Here is a 21,192-nt window from a genome sequence, read left to right on the forward strand (position 1 = left end):
AGTACAGTTTTAGTACAATACTCAATACCTACATTCCCCAAACCCAGAAAGCTAGGTTTAATGGGATCCAGCTGTTTGTACAAACTGACCTGGGCAGGAGCTCAGCTTGGACCAAGCCTGCTAACTGATGGGAACACAGAAGCAAAGTTGGACTGGAACCCAAATAAGAGGTAGTCTGTAAGAGACAGGTTTTGGGGTTGGTTGGAGTTTTTTGTCCATTTCTCTGCACACCCTAGTGTGTGCTCATTGGTTTCTTTAAATTCAGCTTTCATAATTCACCTGCTACTTAGCCCAGTGCTACCACAGCATAGTAGGGAATGGAAAATCTAAGCATCCCATGCACTCATACAGTAACTATTACTGGACACAAGGATTAGAACAGGCGATATTAAAAGCCTGTTTCTACACTGGACAAGATGGCAATCTCTCCTCTCAAATTTCAGAAACTTACACTGCTTATTGCTTATTCCTTATTCATTTGAGCTGGGGTAAAAAGGTGGGGTCATCTTAAAGTGACTCTGTCTTCAAAACTGTGAAATATTTTGAAGACTGGTTTTGGAAACACCTCTGAAAATTAATGATTAATTTACATTATCCCTGTATTAGAAAGTGAATTTGGACAATTTACCGTTTACTTCTCAAAAGCTGTGGGATTGCAGGGGAGTGGAGGGTGGTGAGGGGCAGGGCCAGCAGGCATCCTGCCATGAAGGCTATACAGTCACCTTCCTGTAAGGATCTATCACCTTATTCCACCTATATACAAGATTATTCTGCTGGAAGGACCTAAACTGTAGAATTTTCCCACTAGGTGTTTTGTAATTATGTCTACATTACAGTTTTTGGCTGCATGCTGTACACCAATAACAGACTGTCTCTTTCTGATGTTACTCTTTCAAATGTAAGTGAAATCAACGTACAATAAATTGTGCTTAAGGAGATGATACATACTTTGTATTTGTTCTAACACATGTATTATTAGAGATTAACTAACCCAAACTGTACCTTAGAATCACCTTCAGGTCAACTGCCTTTTGCATTAGTTTGTATATTTACATGATTTCTTACATTCAACCCTAAAAATGAAGATGACAAACTAATCAGTGTTTAATGAAATTGTGCTCCACAAGATGAAAAAAATATCTTTAAGCACCCCTAAAAACTTTTACATCCATCTCATACAACAGAAATCCCAGATATTAGAGTCTAACACACCCAGAATCCAGATCTCAACACTTGTTTTCAGTAAGAATGTAAGCTACTGTTATTTTTCCAGGGAGAAACAGTCACAAAAGCACCTTCTAGAATTCCACAGTCTTCTATTGTGAATGATTAGGGGAGAGCTACACTCAGAGATGAAGAGTACCAGAAACACAAGTAGTTCAGTGAACAAGGACAGACTGATGAAGGAAAAAGGAGTGGTCATTGACAGAAGAGGAATAGAAAGGCCAGCGACTGGCAAAAAAAAGATCAAGAAGTTCAAAACTACGGCTCCACCTTATTCACTACAGGCCTACTTCAGAAAAACAACCCATATGCAGCTTCCTCAAGCACTGTCCTGAAGGAGAGCCTCCTCTTACAGTAAAAAGTAGTGTGACTTCCACTCAGACACTGTCTTTCACACTGATGTCAGAAAGCCCTTCTTGCACTTCGCTTCTTCCCCACTCCTCTTCGATTGGAATATATTTGCTGATTCTCTCTAAACATCTCACATCACAGCTAGTATCACCCAGCTGATTTTGGCATTTCCCCTTCCTCATGCACAGGCATCCCACATTAGTACTGCGCACTCGTCACACTGCTTTTTTCTTATTTTCACATACCAATGATCACAGCAACACATGCTGGTTTGCATTCAGCAGAGAAAGCATTAAATTGGCGTGACACTCCTAAAAAACACTGCATTTCAAGCAACAAACCAATGCAGCAGATTTGCAACACTGCAACAGAAACAGGTCAAAGCTACAAGATGTTAGCAGACAAGCCTCTATTTTTAACAGGCTTTTTTGGCCAAAAGCCTATTCGCCCATTTGCATCAAGTACTTAGGAAGTCTGTTAGAAATGCAGGATCACAAGGCAGAGTGGGAGAGATCCCATGTGCTGCACTGCACTTGGAATCCTGATCTTAAGCTGGTGGCACTGAAGAACTAGGAAGGATACAACACTCTCACCTCTTGGAGAACTGGCTTTCCGAGGGCTGGAGCAACCTTCCTGAGCCCTGGTATAAGGTTTTCAGGAAGGAAGGGGCAGAGACAGAGGAAGGGAGACCAGGTGACGCAGATTCATTTTCATTGAGAGTGTGCCAAACCCCAACAACAGGGCTGTGCAGGCAACAAGAGAACATAGCAGATGGGTCAGCATGTATTCGGACACAACAAAAAAACATTCAGATTAAAGATACTGGCCAAGAACCTCATCTTGGCTTATAGGAACTTTGTTTCCCAGAAGATAAAATGTACCAAATACACTGCTGGGCAGTTTCCCTGATATTGATTTTGCTGTTACAGCTGATTTCTTTCAGGAAACATTTCAATGACATTGCAGGAAAAGGCAGACCACCTTATTTCTTTAGCCGTGTTTATTCTCAAAGTAAACTCAGAAAAAGAGTCTCTGAAATGTACAGAAAATATCCTTAGAAACCTGTTTCCAATAACATGAAACACTTTGTTTCTTCCATTCAGTTTCCTCTTGCTTTTGTAAATAACATGTATTGCTAGAACACATTAGATATTATTTAAATGCAATATTTTTGGATATTTTTTTGTGAAGTGTTTAGTTTGTATGTTTAACTACTATACAGTAAAACATTATTTAGTAATAGTAACAAGCGTTGGGGGGGAGCATAAAAATAAATTAAGTTTCTTTTACTTAACACTTTTGATGAATCCTCAATAGGAAAGGAGAGAAGGAAAAATCCCAGCCTAAAACCAAGTTGCTACAAACTGTTTTGACTGAAAATCTGCTGATGATGCCGCTTAATCAGCGACTTCTTAAAAAGTTAATACAAAGAAGTGAAGTCAGCAAGTCCTTCAGTTTGAACTGCCAGGGTTTCCTGTTTGTGTACAACATGGTCAGTGGGGAAAAAAAAATAACCAAAGTTTATTTCAGTAAAAACCACAGTATTTATCTTTTCAGAAACACAATGTAACAAAGCTACTTCAAGGCTAGTTTCTTACCCTTCAACCCCCTCCGCTCTCTTAAACAGAATAAACTTTTTTGCCTTTCTCTGCAAGCTGGTGCAGCATTCACACTGATCTAGACATGAAAGGGGAGAGAAATTATGGTTTCTAACCATTTTTAGAAAGAGCCCACAAAAAGCAGAATTGCAGCGAAGTACTGAAACAGACAAGCGGTTTGGAGAAAGGGCTCCTCTAACAGAAAATAAAAAAAATCAGCTCATTTGGGCCTGAATCTTGTAAAGGTACTGGCATTTGCATGGTCACTTACTGCAGGCAGCCAGGATGGAGGCAGAAACAGAAAGCAGAGCCAGAGGCCCACAAGGAGCTGCGGGGACCCCTTCTGGCTGAGCGAGGGAACCCCTGAGGGAACGCTCCTCCACTTGGTAGCTGGAGAGACTCCAAAAAGGAAGAGGAAAGAAGTTACAGAGGGAAGCTCTGGAGAAAGGCAAACAAGGAACTGGCATGCCTGACAGTTCAGCGGACGTGTGTAATCCGTAAGCCCTTTTGTGAGGCTCCTCACCACCTCCAATTCTCAACACACTCCCTGGGAGCTCTGGCTAACACAGTGATGGACACGTGAAACTGTCAGTGCCTTTTTCATCCTGGCATGAAACCATCAGGCTACCATCTCCACATCTAAAAGCAGTGAAGACCTCTTCTCCAAAGGGCCTGACTTCCAACACTGCCAAAAAGGCTCAGCTCGGAGGTGACAAATAAATAGTTAGGTGCCGGCATCCCACCGGATGATCAATTCACTGGATTGATGCTTCCCTTGAACCATTAATGTTGGGATTAATGAGTTACTGCAAAGCACCAAACTCTCTGTGGCAGAGAAGACGGATGAAAAGAAAAATAAATAAAACCCAGAGCAGTGCAGGAACAGCTCCCGTAAGAAGGCACGTGGGTGAGGCTCGCGTACTGAAGCGGCATGGGGGAGCAGGCGCACGGCGCGGCGTGCCCCGACTCACCTTGTCGCCTCGACGCAGCTCTGCCGCAGCAGCGGGGACCGGGCGCTCTGGGACCTCCCGTTCTGGAAGGTTATCCTCCGCCGGGCGCTGGAGGGGGGGTGGCTGAAGGTGTGCGCGCGCCTCCTGAACTGGGGGGAGTCCGAGCCTTCCTCTGGAAACGGCTGCCAGGCCGAGGACACGGGGGACGCCGGAGGAGTAGCTGGTGGGGAATCACCCGGCGAAGCGTCCTGAAAGGAAGTGCTGGTGGTGTGAGGCCCGCGGCTCAGCGCCCTGCCAGAGCTCTCGCCTAGCCCCACCGGCTGCGCGCCGCATCAGGGCACCAAAGCCTCTCCCCCTTCTTGGTCGTGGCCTATTGTATGCTAATTATCACCAAAACCAGACATCCTTTGATAACGTATTCAAAGCCAGTAGCATCCTTCTTTTAAAAAAAAAAAAAAAAAAAAGAGGAGGGAGGAATATAAATGTATATGCAGCACAAACAACGTACTAATTACTCTGGGCATCCTCTCCCAGGGATCAGCATTCCAGCTACCGGACTTCTGGCTCTTTCAGGAAAATACAGGAGTTGAAGAGACTAGGGAAACTGCTTTCAGCTAGTTTCCTCGACATATCGTGAGCATACTTCCTGTACTGTCAGAAAGATATCCTGGAAGACAGGCTGTTATTGCACAGCCAGTTTGTGAGCAACTGTAGCAGGAAAACCATAATAGAATCTTCACCTCTTGGGAAAACCACCAACCAATCCTCACGTGAGGTAAAACATTAAAAACAGGAAACAAAAAGAAAGTGAACAGAGTTCCGCCCGCTCGCCCCCATACAGCATCCCCAACAGCTGGTTTTAGGTCAAAAATTCTTACTTCCCTAAAGCAACTGTTACTTACAGAAGGGATTCTTCACCTTCAGAGCATTTCCTTTTGTTGAGATAACGAGTTTTTTTTAATTACTTCAGTGAAACAAGGCAGAAGCTGACAAGAAACTCCCTGCTTTTTGTAGAGGCGAGGGAAGTGTAGAAAAACAGGACTGGCAGTCAAACAGCAGATTAAGCTGAAGCTTCAAGTCAACATACATGTCAGCGTTCTCACACCATCCACCTCCCAGTGGAAACTCTTACTTGAGTTTTGGAAATTGATGTGCTTTGTCCTGCTTCCCTTAAATCAAAGCAGACTGCCGTATCTATGCTTCATTAACGCTCGTGTATAAAAACGTGCCAATTTTAACTAAGCTCTTTACGTACTTTGTCAGAAGCAAGGCTGTTGCAGCGCTCAAAGCTGTCCACGCTTCCCAGGCGGCCTCGCATCCTGTTGGCTCCCTGCAAGAAAAAAAGGTAGGTAATTTAACCTGGTCTTTTTCCTCTTTCTGAAGGTTAAGCCAAGATGGCAACAGCCATGCAGGTGAACAAAGGACAGTTCAGGCACGTGACACATTTGACATAAGATGACAGATCACAGGGTAAGCACTGGATTTTACAAGCAGTGGCATCTTCAGCTGGCAAAACTGTATCTTCTACCCTTTCTCCCAAGAGCTTTAAACTTGTAGCTCTATTGTCCGAAGCAACTGAGTATTTCCTGATCTATTTGAGGTAAAACAGCCGACTTCAAAAAGCTCCAGACTTCAGTACTGTGCATGCACTGCAGCTAACAGATGCATTTGACATACTACAATCTCAGCAGAGTTTACTCCATATCTATATATTTCAGACAAATTAAGTACAACCGGGCAGAAGTAGTGAAAGCACTAAATGTCCTCTGGCTGCAAATCCAACCAAATAGTACCAGATACAAACAAGACTTTCCAGTTATACTGCAGATAAACCCAAGGCAAATTTGCTAAAAACTAGCGTTAGCAGATCTTTTCTGAACTTGTTAACACGTGGTTTCACAGGAAGAGGCAATAGAGCCACAATACTTTTGACTACCTTCCACTCCTAACTTTAACTCCCATTAAATGTTGGTGATGGACGCTGTTGGGACACTTCCATCTGCTGAAGCAAGTTGCTTTCAGTAACTTTATCTGGGAAAAATAGTCTAGGTTTTGGGAAAACTATCAGCAGTATTTATTTAGCCTACTTTTTCCTGGCAAGGTTTATTTTCAAGACTTAGAGTGCCTTTTAAGTACTTTATCCCATTTAAGCTCATTACCAATGAATACACTGCCCTCTCTCTTCACTGACCCTTCACAATAAAACAAGAGCAAAGGATAACTTGGAAGTTTCTCACTAGCTTTAAAAACACACATTTTTGGCACTGTAAGAAGGGCTTTCTCGTTCAGAAAAAAGCAACAGAAAATGTTAGTGCAGCATGGGCTGGAAGAAATCTGTTCATGAGGTCAAACAGAGGTTATATTTATTTTTCTAAGGTACCTCATTAGGAAGCCACTGCCTGTTTTCAGTTCAAACCTGACAAAAATAAGATCAGTCCAGCAAAACAAACAAGTAAAAAAGTGACATTCCTCTGGGCCTATGTGAAGCCAGAGCACAGAACCCAGCATGTTTCCCTATGGTGAGCAGTGAGCAGCTACTCCTTCAAGTAGCTTCAAATGTCACTTGATGCTATTTACCTAGTTAAGACGCCATCCACTTAAAGTGTTCCTATATATCTGGTTACTACATACTTATTTCTAGTTTTGCTAAGATTGAGGCTGCATCTCTCCCCCACATATTCTGACTTTTACTTTTTACTGAAATGTTTTCATCTACAAAAAGATGCCAAATGCCGACTTAAACAAACAAACAAAAACCAAACAAAACTGAAAGTTCTTGGTCTCTTTGTTACTAAATGTACTTTAAAATGAAGATAAGTCATGCATAATTGCATCCCATTACATCAATACCATGTGATTTGCAGCTGATTTAAGGAGGGGAAAACCCACCACACCAATAGGTATTTGGTGCCTAAATACCTTTAGAAATTAGCCATGATCCATTGGGCTTGTTGTAATAGCTTGATGAAGAATGAGAACTATCGGAACTATCACTGTCTAACATGTTTATGCACATAACACAGTATACATGCACAGAGATACTCATTGTATATACCTGCTTTAATCAAATAATTAGTGGTTGAGCTGCACTATAAAGTATTTTTCTCGGTCTTGCATTGTGTAACCTTTAAATGGGTCTGCAAGGGTGAACCCCTATGTGTATCACGATACTCTACTGCTGCTCCTGATCTATTGCAGCTTTAAGTTAAAGATGAGACAACCTTCCTCACAACTGCAAATCCACTTCTTAAAGAGCAAACTTAAAATGCCCCTAATCCAGACTCAGGTGTCCACTTCTCTTGAACTCAATCATGGACTGTACAGATCCTTATGCTATAACATGCAGTATGCTACAGTGGCCCTGGTGAGAAGAAACATACTATATCAAAACCAACAATATATAAGCAATTTCCCTTCAGATACTCAACTGAAGCCATCTAAGTGATTCTTCCTTGACATGAGTGGAGTACTAGTATGTCTGTATATGTCAGGGCTGCTTTACTGGGTTGTTCCCAGTGATGAATGCCTGTTCCACAGCCACCACAGGGTTAATAACCCACTGGTCAGAGCTAGATCACTTTCCAGTCACATGCCCCTTTAGATGTGGAAAACAAATCAGACTCAGCACAGGCATGACTGTAGCTGTCACCATGTGATGATATTCCAGACTGCTGAAATTATCTGTATCTTTTGACCATCGTTGCTCTCCACCCTCCCTCCTCCTCTCTCCATCCCCCACCCCTGCTTCAGACCAAGTCCCTAGTGTGTAAAACTTGCTGCACAACAGAGGTCAGATTTGACCAGGAGAGTTCTAATTCTAGCTTCAGTCCTAGATCAAATTCACACCTAACTGAAAGCTCTAAGCATTCTCCCTGGCAAATAATATTTTGCCTCCTTTACAGGGAACACCTGTGGCATCCTACATTTGTAGGTTACTTTATGGCATGTCCATATAAGCTGCAGGCCAAGTGCAACTTAGACCTTGATCCAGCATGGTACTTTTAAAATTACTAGCAGAAGGAACTTAATTTCACTGCTCCAAATTATATTTAAGCCTCACCATCCAGTATTCACAGCCCATCACACCTCCTCTGGAACAACATACTGGATCCCAGGCACCCAGCCTTCTTCAGTTACTCCTCTATACACCTATTCTCCACTTTAATATAAAAAAGTTCCGGTAATTCTCTGCAATTCCACAACATACCTGGCTAGCAACAACTCACTTTTTAAGTCTACTGGTTTGGGTTTTTTTCCCCTGCAAAAGGACAACTTTGTTACTACTTTCTAAAGATTCTTAGTGATCAATAAGAGCAATTTTAGCCACGAGCAGTAAGGCATTATTTCACAGAACAGAAAGATTTCCCATTTATGCAGGCACATTTATTCACACTTTCAAAAAATAAGATAAAATGTGTCTTTATGGGATCATGTAACCATCCTGATTGATGTTTTTTATTCTGAAGCAACGCATCCGATAATGCTCAGCTAAATCTCTTGCCACCTACAACGAACCTATTCAGAAAGTTGCCCTTTTTCCTCTGTATGTGTGGGCTTACATAAACTTTCTAGCACAGCTAAGTCACTATCAACCCAGCTGTAACCCTCAGATTTCACAATATTGCCTCATTAAGTATTTATCAGACTGAGGCCAAAAACAAAAACAAAACAAAAAAAATAATCTGCTAGGTCTTTACTGTCAAGGTTATCTGAGAGAGCTGCTGACAATGAGTTGTTAATCTTACCCTTGAGAAGATATTTTCCAGTGAGCTAGTCAAGGATTTCTTGGCCTTGTTTTTCAAAATGTCAAGTTTAAACCTGCCACCGCTCGTGGTGCCTTCTGGAATTGCACTGTTAGAAACAGTCTGTTGAAATAAGCAAGGGCACAATTCAGCTTTGGCAATTCTTTTTTGTAATCGCAGACCTCCAAAGACCAGAGCTGAACCAAGTTATATAATAAACAACATATCCTTGGCCTTCATTATAAAAAACAGCACAAACAAAAAAACAAACACAAAACCCCACACCCCCTAAAACACAAACGCATAAAACCCCACAGTTAAAAAGCACATTCCATCCCTAAAGACTATCTTGCAAAAGCATATCAATTTAACAGTACTGTCACCCATTCTCTTTGCTAGATAAGTTTGTAGTTTAAACTGAAACTAATGCCCTCTTCATCCCTGTTCTCCCTAGAAATAACTGTTTGGGAGTGGGGATCAGGGAGAACAAAAAAGGACAGAAGAGGTATCCTCACACAGTAAGGAAATCTAGACCTAAAAATAATTGCTTGTCTTTCTTCCCTCCTTTTGTGCCCCCCAAACTTAACAAAACACAAGCATGCCACTATAAATCAAATTAATTGTCTTTCACAGTCCTCTCAATTACAATACCCAGCTTCAGCTATCCCTAATGAACTCTAGCAGTGGCCCTGATAAAATTGCAGGTTGCATTATAATAGGGTGAGAGGAAGGAGAGGAATAACACAAAAATAAGCTTTACCGATGGTGCTTCACCAATGTGAACATGCATTTTCTGCTTAGTTTCACAGAGCTGGCGCAGATGCAAGATCACAAGTTCATTTTCTTCCTGGTCACTGTCAGGCTTCATTTTCTGTCAGTAACAGCGAAGAAGAGAAAAAAGTTCTTTCAAGTCATGATTTGCTTATTTTCCCTTACATACGTATGTATTCTTTGAAATTAATATACCAATATGCCAGATGCTACAGCATACTATTAGTATGCCAAATTGACTACTCTTTGTGTGCCTCCGTACTCCTGAGTAGAACAGACCAAGACTTTCCACATGGAAAAATGTTACAGGCTGTGGAGGGGAGGGAGCCTTATGCCCACACATTTTGTTTTCTGAGGCTGTCTGCCATTCTATAGCCTTATAAATGGAGTAAGGAACACAGGAAAATCAAACAGCCACTCCCTTCTTCAGGGAATGAGCTAGGGATGAGCGTAGCCTTTGGGAGCCTAAATTATTGTATGCTTCATATACTTGAGTACACTTGCTTGCACCAGAACCTTGCCTCAGAGTAAGTCAAAAAAGGCAACTTCTGTAAAGGCCAGACACGTTCCCAGTATCTGCTTGTCTCATCTGCTCTCAGCTCACTCCCCTAACAATTTTAAGTAGGGAAATGTGTTTACAGATGAAGAACTAAGCTCAGAAAAAAAAACCTCTGGGTATGAACACACAGCATCTCTGCAGACTTGGGAATCAAAACTTTTCCGACAGCAGTGTATCGCACATGAGGTTAGGTTGGAGCATGCTATTTCAGTATGATGTTTAGTGGAAAAATTAGTAAATTCTAGATCAGCTGCATAACAAACCAAACAATCAAAACCAAAAACGTCTAGTCCATTTTATCATGGTCTTTTTCAAATTTGAAGAAGAGCTTCTAACATATTACCTGAACACGTTCAAAAATGTCTGCTTGCTCATTATCAGTTAGTGACGACAGATGTCTCTGAATTACAAGTTTGGCTCTTGGTGGATAGAGTCCTGAGAAAAGAAAGGAACATTAAAGCTTCTAGACTCTCAAATGATCTCTTAAAAAACTTTCGAAAACAATGATAGTAGAAGATTTAAGCCTTCATTTGAGTTGAAACAAGTTTAACATATAACAGCTGTATATCTGCAGTATACATGATACAAAATGCTTCAGGTTTTGCTAAACCACATGGTTTTGTCTCCTTTCTTTAGCGGTAAAAACAGAACTAGCAGCAGCTAAGTGTCTGGCTCCTGTGTAAAAGGTTGTGCTCCCTACCCCGCTGATGTCTTCTGTCCTAGTACCAAGAGATCACTGACAGCTGGAAGCCTGACAACTGTACGGCAGAGGAGGAAAAGAGGAACAGATCAGGGATATAACCGGAGACATACTCAACGCACAGGATCCTCCTAAGTTTTCAGGTGCTGTTAATTGAAAAACTTAGATGCATTTCTACACAAGCAAATGGTATGGTACGGTCATACCAGAGAACTGAAGAGACTTAAAATCAAGAATAGCAAAAAAACAGTAAGAATAAAGGAAAGAATTCCTGATGTTTGATACAGGGCAATCATGGGGGAAAACAAAACCCCTGAATCAAATGAAGATACATGGGTCTTCCATCCAAGGTAGATATCATTAACAGAAAACTGTAAAATCAGAACAGATAAAGATTTTTCCAAATTCATGAAGCTCTAGGTTGGATTATGATAAATTTCTACACTCTAAACAAAGCAGATGGATAAAAACAAAGGAACAGTAAAGTATGTCTTTTCAGTCACTAAGAACAAAGTTTATGGAACTATTATTGTGGTACTCAAGTTGTTGTCCTAGAAGAGATTTTATTTTAATACCGGATACTCATCCCAGGCTTGCAAGTACCTGTGTTCAAGATACTTACGCTGCCTTATAAAGAAGCCTCTACAGTTTTTCATTTACAGAGGACTTTCCCTGTTAAGTTTTATCACTTCTGAATATCTGTTGTTAAACGCAGTAAGTACTCTTCACAACCTAGCAGAATTTCGCTCCACCAAGATTTTATACTTTGCTTTTCATCCACCAGAGGGAGCTACGTACCTCATGAATGGGAGAACCGGCAATTGCCAGCACCATCATCACCAGGGCAGAAGATAAAAGACTACTATAACATACTTGGGGGTTTTTTTGTACAACACTTCGCAAGGAGACATAGTGGAGTGACTATAAAAATAGCATCCTGTTACTAATTATTTATTTTTTTGATTATATCTTGTAAGATTTTTTTTTGCATGTGTTCTGGCATACCTCACTTCCAGAGAAATTACAAAGGTTTGTCTACTCTTATTTGAAGCCAGGTAATTGCCCTAACTTTCTTTATTGGTTATTAATCTCCTAACTCAATCATTTATTTCCCCATAACAGAACTAGGTTTTGAAGTGTGTAAGAGAATAAACACAAAGAAGGAAAAAAAAATTCCAGACAGGAAAGAATAAACACAAGAAAGCAAGACCATTTTTGATCAGAACTGTCTTTTTATGACTCATTTTGAAAGCCTGCACCTTCGGGAAAAAAAATAAAAAAAAAAAACCAAATGGAAGGTGAACTGGTGGATTTTTCTGCACTGCTTAAAATTTAAGAGAGGTATGATGATGAAAGAGTATGTATCTATAACAGAAGCTATACTGCATTCAGTTGCAGGATCATTACTGCAATCACCTCCACTTGATTACAGAGAGTGCAAAGGATGGTTAGAATTGCTTATTGGGATTCTTTTCCCTCTGTCCTTATATCGCTTAAGTTGAAAGCGCTGGCTAACATAATTAAAATTCTAGACTAATCAGAAAAACACAATTAGAAAATAAACTCAGCTGCTACCTTCAATTCTTTCACAAAGTTTGTGCAATGAATGCATAGGGCAGGCCTCACACAGTTTAACCTGCGTCTTGGCATTTTGCAGAGCTGCAGCAGTGCTAAAGGCTTGTTTCAGGGTTAGCATTACCTCATCAACCTATAGAGGAAGGAGGGAAAAGAGAGTATATAAACAAAAATGCATGCCATATATGTCAAATTAGATTTATAAATCACATCACAGAGAGGTGCTTTATAATCAAAATAAAACCTTTTGCTGTCTTCTAAAGAGATCAAGGTTGAATTTCCAGCTTTTTACCTTTTCTGTGGACGCTCACCATTCTTCAAGTTCAGCCAGACAGTGTAATTTTGAGTATCTATCTGCTGCTGCCGCCCAAGCTTACTGGGCAGGCAGCTGCTGTTTTAAGAAGCTGCAAGTGGGAATTTTTGGCTTGAATATATGCTGGCTAAGTAAAAAGCATTAATTTCTTTTCCCTTAGCTTCACGTTTCTCCTGTAAACTGCACATGCTCCCTCTGAATGATTTGCTTCCTACCACTGCATCATTTTAGCGCAAAATCCCACAGATTCATCCCGCTGGCAGACGGGAGCTTCCCACAGCAGTTCACTTTTCTCCAGGCTGCTAAACTGGCTACCAGCTTCATTACAATCACCAACTTACCTTTAAGTACTGCTGGCCTGCCTTGCAGTCTGCCCTGATCTTTACCACTAACACAAACACAGCGGTGCTATGTTCCCACACAACAGCAGTGGAAAAGCTCAAACTTTCATGTAAGAGAGGTCAAGGTGACAGTGTTTCTCCACACTCATCCAAATACACTCCCAGACCTTATACACAAAGCACTTGGAGTTCCCTGTCTGTATTTTAGAGGAATACAATGCTTACTAAGAGCTGGTCACTTGAGTCTTTGAACTAGCATGGAAAGAGGGAGACAACAGCTTGATGACAATCTTAGGAAAGAAATTAGTATTCTACTGCCAAATCATATCCTTGATTTTACCTGTTGGGTTTTTTTATAAGCAGGAAGTAGAAAGCTGAAATAAATATTTGAGACCAAAATCATGTAGTCTGACATTGAAAACAAAGACTTTGAGTGTCTTTCACCTGGGTGGGGGCAGGGGGGCCTTGACTGTGGATATTTGATTTAGTTTGTGTCCCAATACATTTAGGTTTTGAGGTTTTTTACCTTTTTTTTTTTTTTAACCCCAGTTTTAAGCACTACCAGGAATTTCTGGGTGCTCCCTCTTTAGCAATGAAGCGGGGCATTGAACAGTGAATATCCATCTTGCAATACAGACTGATAAATTTTTAAGAGTTGGTAACAATGCCTCTCAAATAAGATCCACAGTACAGTGCTAAGCATATGGATTATGACTACACTAAAATCATGAGAACTGTAGCACAGACTGTAGCTAGGTTTAGAGCGAACATACACAAGCCTGGTACCACAGCCTGCCTGGCAGCACAGAATTTGGAAAGCATTAGGTTTTACAGCTCTGCCCTGCCACAATCCAACTGCCACTGGGGTCCAAGCAACTGCACCTGGAAGTAGCTCAGGAATGTTCATTTCATATTGCAATGTGGGCATACTCACACACATCAGTACTAGAATACGTGAGGAGGTTCATAAATACATGGTTTCTTTATATACCACATTTTTAGTCTTTGAATTATGCATGGTCAGATTTATCAGTAGGTCAGATGTAACATTCTCTGTTAATACAGAGTCGGAGCTGATTTCATAAGAAGCTCTCATACTGACAGAAGTGCAGCCTCAGCTACTATTGTACATCTAGGGCTGTTAGCTGTTTGAAGTTTTATTAATGTAATCTATTCACTCTCAAGCTAGTCAATGGATTAAAAAATTACATGTTCAGCTAGCTAGAAGGGTTTTAAGATTAGCTGAAAAAGAGCTAGCAGCTGTTAGCACAGCCATCAGGAACAAACATGTTTCGGAACAGAAAAAAACAGAAACCAGCTTCTTTTTAAAGTGTCAGAGCTTTAAAATAAAAATGTAGTAGCTAAAATGATCTCCTTGTTTGCATCTCACATCATTAAGCTAAGCTACCTTTATCAGTTAAATCACTGGCACCTGGAAGTTCAATAGACTGATATATATACTTTATCAAATGTCCAACTGACTTTTTTATAGCTACATACATCCACACATACTATGGTTTTCTTCTCTCACAAGATGCTGTTATTTTCTTCTCCTGAGGAACAAAACAGGCTACAGGTAAAATGATAAAGTCACATGCAGGCTAAAGACACACGCAGGATCAGCCAGTAGTTTAAACCCTACCCTGAAAAGTATGTTTGGGTTTTATCATCAGCTTTGTTACTGATTCAACGCATGTAATTACATGTTTAATGTGGAACCAAATGTCTTAATCATTAGAAATGCAAGAGTTACAATCAAATACAGAGCCCAAATACGCTCACAGTCTGCATGTGCAAACTCAACCATCTGGATTTTTTCTACATGTTCTTGATATATGCATCAGTGGAGTAGCAGGATATAGCTATATATGAACAGGATGTAGGTATTTCCTATTACATGTTTTCATATTCACAACTGAGGACTCACACCTGAGAAGACGTGACCACTGAGTCTCAGTTGACACGGCAGAATAACAGAGACTCCCATGGTTTAGGAAATGTCTCAGACATCCTCCGACGGAAAGGTCAGAATTGTTAATAAATACTCACCAGAGACTCACTTGCACACTGGAACACATAGCAAACATACTGGCTTAACCCAGGTTCAACAGATTCCCGGCAAATGAAACCAAAGTGATCAACGTGTTTTATACCCTAAGAGAGTTTAAAAAAACCAGCATTAGTAGACCATTTCCTAAACAGGTTTTGCTTCCACAAATAGGTAACAGACTCCAACACTTGCCAATACAAAAATTCGAGAAACTATGAACGCATACTCCTAATGATCTATTTTACCACTACAGCAGTTATCTTTTAAATTGCTTTTTGCATTTATTAGTTACATAAAGCTCTTTATACAAACCAAAAGTTATACAGCAATAGACCTGGACCTGAATTTCTTCCATTAGGAAAATGGATTTTCAGGCAGCAAACTAAAGAGTCCTAGGTTGTATCTGAAATCATCTCTGCAGTTGAAAATGTATGTGATGAGCCCACACCAAAACATGGGACTGGACTAGCATCAAAGTAGCGACAGATCTTCACTTTCCTCTAAAGTAAGTTAGGACTACACCAAAAAGAGCAGGGAATGAGTGGTGGCATGCAAAATTCCAACCTAATTCTTAAATAAATTATTTGAAACCGAGTTAGATACCAGAAGTTTCAAGACTTACTACACATTACTATTGATGTGTAGTATCAAGATCCTAGTCTAACTGCTTGACAGGGAACATTGCCTTGCTGAAAACAGCACTGAGAAGATCAAAGAGAGTTGCTTCCTAAGAAGCACTATATTCCCAGTCTCAGTTCATGGAACATGACTCACTATTGTTAAAGCTTTTGCCAATGTTTTTATCATCTGAGTATAGTAATAGTAGATTTTCTCCAAAAGAAAGCTTAATCCCTCAAGTCCAAATACAACAGAAGGCACAACTCAGTTGCTTAGATCCATCTCCAAAGAAAACACCTATATTGTAGAAAGAGGAGAAGAGGCAAAACAACTTGCTTGTCACTACAGAAAACACTCTAGACAAAATTGGTAATGCCGTACGTGACAGACTGAACATATTGTCACAGTACGCTGTAGTTTTTAAAAACAAATTTCCAAAAGTTGTATCTATGCTACTTAAACAAAACTTAACAAAGGTGCAGAGGGCATCTAAGATGGCACAAACTACATTAATTTACCACAGTTCATACTAATCCTGACTTAATTGAACTCATTTTCCTGTGACACATGAAGTCTTCAAAAGCATAAAATGAAAAAGAACAGACACATAACACATATGCTGATCTATGTAACAGTGAAATGTTGCCTTCTGTTTTGCAAGGAGAACATTTACTCAAAATGCTTCAGTGCAATGCCAGTTCTCTGCTGACAGTGCTCCTGAACAAGTCTACAGCTGTCCAATTTCTCAGTCTCCACACGAGAACATTTGTGGGGGAGATGGACATGACACTTGCATCACTGAAGTGTAAATAGCACAGGACATTCCTCAATTAACAGTACCTCCATCACATTTCTTTAAGAGGGTGGCTGGACTTGTCGTGCCAAAAGAGCAAAGTTTGTTGCTGTTCTGGGGTCCCTCAAGGTCAGCAAGGCCACAACGAAAAAACTTCTACAGCTGTCTGACACCTGAGCTTAGGCAGCACACACAGGGATTTATCATCAATTATATTTGCTGCTTTGACAATTATATGGAGTGCGGATAATGAACTGAATGCAGCACATCAACCATACTTAAGCTACAGAATAAAAATACCTTTATTAGACCAGACTAAAATAATTCAGAATGCAAGCTGAAGGGAACATCTCCTTTTCATCATCTGCAAAGCTCAGAACAAACACTCCTAGGCTGCAGTCCCACAATATGCACTAAGTCACTGCCCTATAAATACATAACGGAGGAGCCCTGTCGCTAGCACCGAAAAAAGTACTGATGGGGTTTATGCAACCAAATCTTTAGTCTTGAGCAAATAAATGTTTCATTTCTATTAAATAGAGGGAAAAAAAACCCCAATCCCTGACTTCTCTAAAGTAGCCATTCTGCATTAGAAAAAAACCCAAACAAAACCCCCACAGTATTGTTAGCGCCTGTTTGAGTTACTCAAGCATGCAAAATCACAAAAGCTTTGCTCCATATGAAAGCAAAGAGGTGTAGCGAAAAACTCCATCTCCAAAGCCCAACACACAGCACGACTTACACTATTTACTGGACACAGTTATTTTACTCGTCTGCCACGGTCTTCACCCCACTTTAAAATCAGTAGAACAAAGGTTGTCCCCACTTAGGACTGTTTTGTTTGACTATTATCAGTATGTATATGCAACCCAGGAGCCCAGTACATAAAGTTGAAGTGTCACTTTTATTCAGGGTAGTACCAAACAGCAGAAGACTTGAGACGTCTGCAAATTTTGCTTTCCATACTACTGCTTTAATAATCTCTTTGATCTATATTTATTAAAAGCTATTAATAAATACATCACTGTTTGATTATACTGTCCGATTCTATATTTGCACTTGATTTTTTTCTCTACCAAGCCCAATACAAATTGTAGTTAAACAGCAAAGTCTGTTTAAGGGCCTGGACCTTTAGTTGGTAGCTCAAGGCTCCACTTGAGTTAGAAGTACTGACCAGTTCTTAATTTGTATTGGTACTGGTAACACAGTCCTGCAAGAGCAGATTTACTAGCATTACAATGAAATACAGGTTTAAAGCATGCCAGGAAGTATACTTTAGACTACAATAACATTTAAGGAGGCCTGAAGTGATGCATGTGCATGGCAAATGAAAGAAGGTAATAATAAAGTAAGACTTCAAAACAGAAAGTGCCCAAAGAAAGCAAGTGATGAACAACAGCAAGACAGAAAGGTAAATCCCTTGGCCCTGGCATTTAATGTTACAAGACACATTTACTTATTACTAGACATAGCTGGTTTCACCTACTGCCATGTTCTCCAGAAGAAATGATGCAGGTGAACTATTGTTTCTCTGGAAGGCTGATCTGATTCTCTCCTCCTTTCATTCTAGAGGCTTTCCGGAGTGCAGCTGCCCCGAAACAGCACACTCAGAGCATCCTAAATGGAGATTAAGCTACTTCCAAAATTATATCCAGTGCTCTTCCCAAAGCAAAACAGTTTATCTTTTGACCAATGATAGAAGTTGCCACTACCAGAGCTCAGACTGGTCATTTTGCATTCATCTTTTCTGTACTTAAGCTCTTTGGGATCTCTTTGCATTATGATTGTGCTTCCAGATGAGTGAAAGCACCAATTTGAAAAACAGCTCTCACTCCTGTAAGGGCAAATCAGTACTTCAAATCTGCTGCAAGTGTTCATGAAGCAATCACAGTTTAATATCCAATTTCTTCAGCTGTACTCCCACAAAAAGCAGACGCACCAAACTTTGTGTAGGATCTGTATGTGCATTAGCCACAACCACTCGAAATTCCCTGCTGTCTCCCACTTTTTTTTTTTTTTTTTTTTAAGGAGCCAATGGGGTCAAACAGCAATTTACTTACTTTCAGGGTAATTTAGATAGGATCAACTGGCTAAAAATGGCCTTTGACCCTGAATAAAGGAAAACGGCACAGAATGCTGAAAGAGAATTCTATGCTTCTTTTTTTCTGCTGCCTATAGACCAGCAAGGCAACCCAGCTAAAGAACAAATAAATTCCTTTTCTCCTGATGATCTACATATTGCTTCTTATTAATGCTTACCTGAGAACATGAGGAGATATCTTTAAAATTCTTTTCAAGCACAACAGATTTGGTGTCCGGACTGATGAGGTTAACTTCAAACCTTCCAACCTGGGGCAGGGGAAAATGAGGAGAAAAATAAGTCTAGTTTATGACTGTCTTGGAGGCACAACATTAACAGCAACAAAAATGTGACAATCTAGACCTTTCTTATTCACATACCTTCAGCACAACAGCTTACTCAGCAGCAGCAAGGGTGCCATAATTGAGTCTATGTTGAGTAAGAATATTTCAGCAAGAACAATACTCTCAGTTGAATAGGAAAAAGACTTGTGAAGAAGACAGCTCTCCCCCTCCTCCCCCCTGCCCCCCTTTCTTTTCAAGTTTATTTTTGTCCAAAGACCACATGTTTGACAGACCATACTAAAACATTTAGCAAACAATGTGGCTAAATTAAAAGCTGCAGGAAAAAACAGATTTTGAAGATTTTAATGTTTTTTTTAAACTATACTATAGAACAGCTGAGAAACCATGTTGATCTTAAGGCGATACTTTTTGTTTTTGTAGTAATTCCAGACGAGAAAGGGTAGGTTTTGCAGCAAGCCATCTTTTAGCTTTCCCAAACTGCTTCTCAAGCCTATGGAACTTACTCCATAGACCTCAGGGAGTTTTTCAGCTAAATCCTTTTCATTACTAGTGATAGCTGTGGCTTTCTAAAGGGCAATGCATTCTCACTTCAGTTAACACTTCCCCAAGAGAATAAAAGACCAGAATGATCTTTAAAGCAAATGGAAAGACAAAACCCAGACATTTAGCCCGTTGTTATTTTAAGGTCCAAAGAGCTTTCCTTTTATGGGTCACCTCCTTTAAGTGACCTTTTGTTTTCTTAATACACAAGCTCTGAAGATATCAAATGCACTTCGGGCAAGAGCAAAAATAACCAGGAGGTGTGAAGTAAGAAGCCTTCAGTGCAGAGATATTTGAGTACTCATCTGGGAAAGACAAGCTGAACATTAATACAAATTATCATAAAGAGGCTGGCCCAAACATAAGGCTTTCATAGTTTTATGTGAAGTTTTGTGCAATTAAAAAGACACTCACAAAAGAGGATTTGTTCGGATGGAAGCCTTCATCCATCCTCTTTTTGAAAGAATACTCACTTTTTTCAGCTAGGTCCTAGATCTCACCAATATGGACAAACCAAAACTGCATATAAAATAATTATTTCCCTAGAAACTGTGATTACTGCACAAGTAATTCCTTTTTCTGAAAATTTACCTGAGCTCACACATTGAGATGACTTCCTTAAAGTTCAGCTACTTGCATTTCAACCATTTACGATCAGATACATAAATATTTATGACAAATCACAAAACCATACTGAGTCTATACTGTTTATCTTGCAAAACTTGTCTCAGCTTCAAACTGCACAGGGGAAGATACAGTGCAAAACCAACATGCAAAACTAGCTCATCCTAGTACACACCTGGAACAACATAGTCCTGTTCTGCTCAGAATCGGACGGCTGAACATGACTGGGTGCACTTGCATGTCTTCTGCGTGGCTGTATTTTCAGGTTTGTGTCATGAACCCTTCTTTGCATAACTGCAGTGACACTGCTACACCGGGAGCGAAACTCTTGCTGCTCATCAAAGCCAGAGTCCTCTAAAATTCTTTCTGGAAAGGAGCCACGAGTGCTGACCAGGTTGGTCAAGTTGGTCTGGCTGCCAATTGTAAACATTGCAGCATGCCCTACAGTGTTACTTGGGCTGTCCAGCTCCTCAAACGGGCTATCTGATGGAGAAGATGGCACATTTCCTTCACTCAGGGGTAAGTCTAAACTTGACTCGTTATTCCGCTGCTCATTTAATAGTTTCAGGCGCTGGCGCTCATGAAGGCTAAATTTCTCAATGCAATCATCAATTAGCGTGGAGGGAGCTTTCTTGTGAGCCACCGTCACCTTTCCACAGTACAAGACCTCAAATTTTTGAGAGTCATAGAAGGCATCTTCACTATCCTTACTTGGTTTGGCATCTTCTTTTAGTGCTGCTTTGGAGACTTGCCTTATGCTGCTGATGACATCAGGAACCTAAGGGACAACATGAAAGGTCAGTTTAGTAGCCACACATGACATAGCACAGACAGTGATACGTCAAACATTTGTTACTGTTAAGCAGTTACACAAGTTACTTCTTCAGTTGAGTGCCACTAGCTTCTTGGATGAAAATGTAAGAATAGGAAATTCTAAATTCTGTACAGACAATTTATGCAGTGGAAGCAAAGCAAATAATTTCTAATTTTTTTTTTTTTTTTACTGGAACTTTTTTCAGAACATAAGGTTTTAAAGCACAAGAAGGTCTACTGACCAA

The 21,192-nt window shown here is 40.3% G+C and overlaps 1 protein-coding gene and 1 long non-coding RNA gene across 4 annotated transcripts in view; one reads left to right on the top strand and one right to left on the bottom strand.

The window, feature by feature from the left end:
• The window catches only part of TBC1D4 (TBC1 domain family member 4), a 111,178-nt gene that overhangs the window by 26,954 nt on the left and 63,032 nt on the right, over positions 1-21,192 (bottom strand). Inside the window, exons 2-11 of one of the 3 annotated variants that reach the window (XM_037378472.1) lie at positions 20,310-20,912; positions 18,845-18,934; positions 15,174-15,278; positions 12,471-12,603; positions 10,539-10,630; positions 9,626-9,736; positions 8,869-8,988; positions 5,379-5,453; positions 4,145-4,371; positions 2,169-2,318 (exon numbers count right to left, since the gene is read on the bottom strand). In XM_037378472.1, coding sequence (XP_037234369.1) covers positions 2,169-2,318; positions 4,145-4,371; positions 5,379-5,453; positions 8,869-8,988; positions 9,626-9,736; positions 10,539-10,630; positions 12,471-12,603; positions 15,174-15,278; positions 18,845-18,934; positions 20,310-20,912 — 1,706 coding nt within the window. Of the gene's footprint in view, positions 1-2,168; positions 2,319-4,144; positions 5,357-5,378; positions 5,454-8,868; positions 8,989-9,625; positions 9,737-10,538; positions 10,631-12,470; positions 12,604-15,173; positions 15,279-18,844; positions 18,935-20,309; positions 20,913-21,192 lie in introns of those variants that run through there. The other 2 variants (XM_037378468.1, XM_037378470.1) reach the window with 2 other exon arrangements.
• On the top strand, positions 5,390-12,175 carry LOC119143834. Its single transcript, XR_005102841.1, has 2 exons — positions 5,390-5,468; positions 10,832-12,175. It is a non-coding gene; the product is annotated as an uncharacterized LOC119143834 (long non-coding RNA).

This window comes from Falco rusticolus, chromosome 2 (assembly GCF_015220075.1).
Source record: "Falco rusticolus isolate bFalRus1 chromosome 2, bFalRus1.pri, whole genome shotgun sequence".
NCBI classification, from domain to species: domain Eukaryota; kingdom Metazoa; phylum Chordata; class Aves; order Falconiformes; family Falconidae; genus Falco; species Falco rusticolus.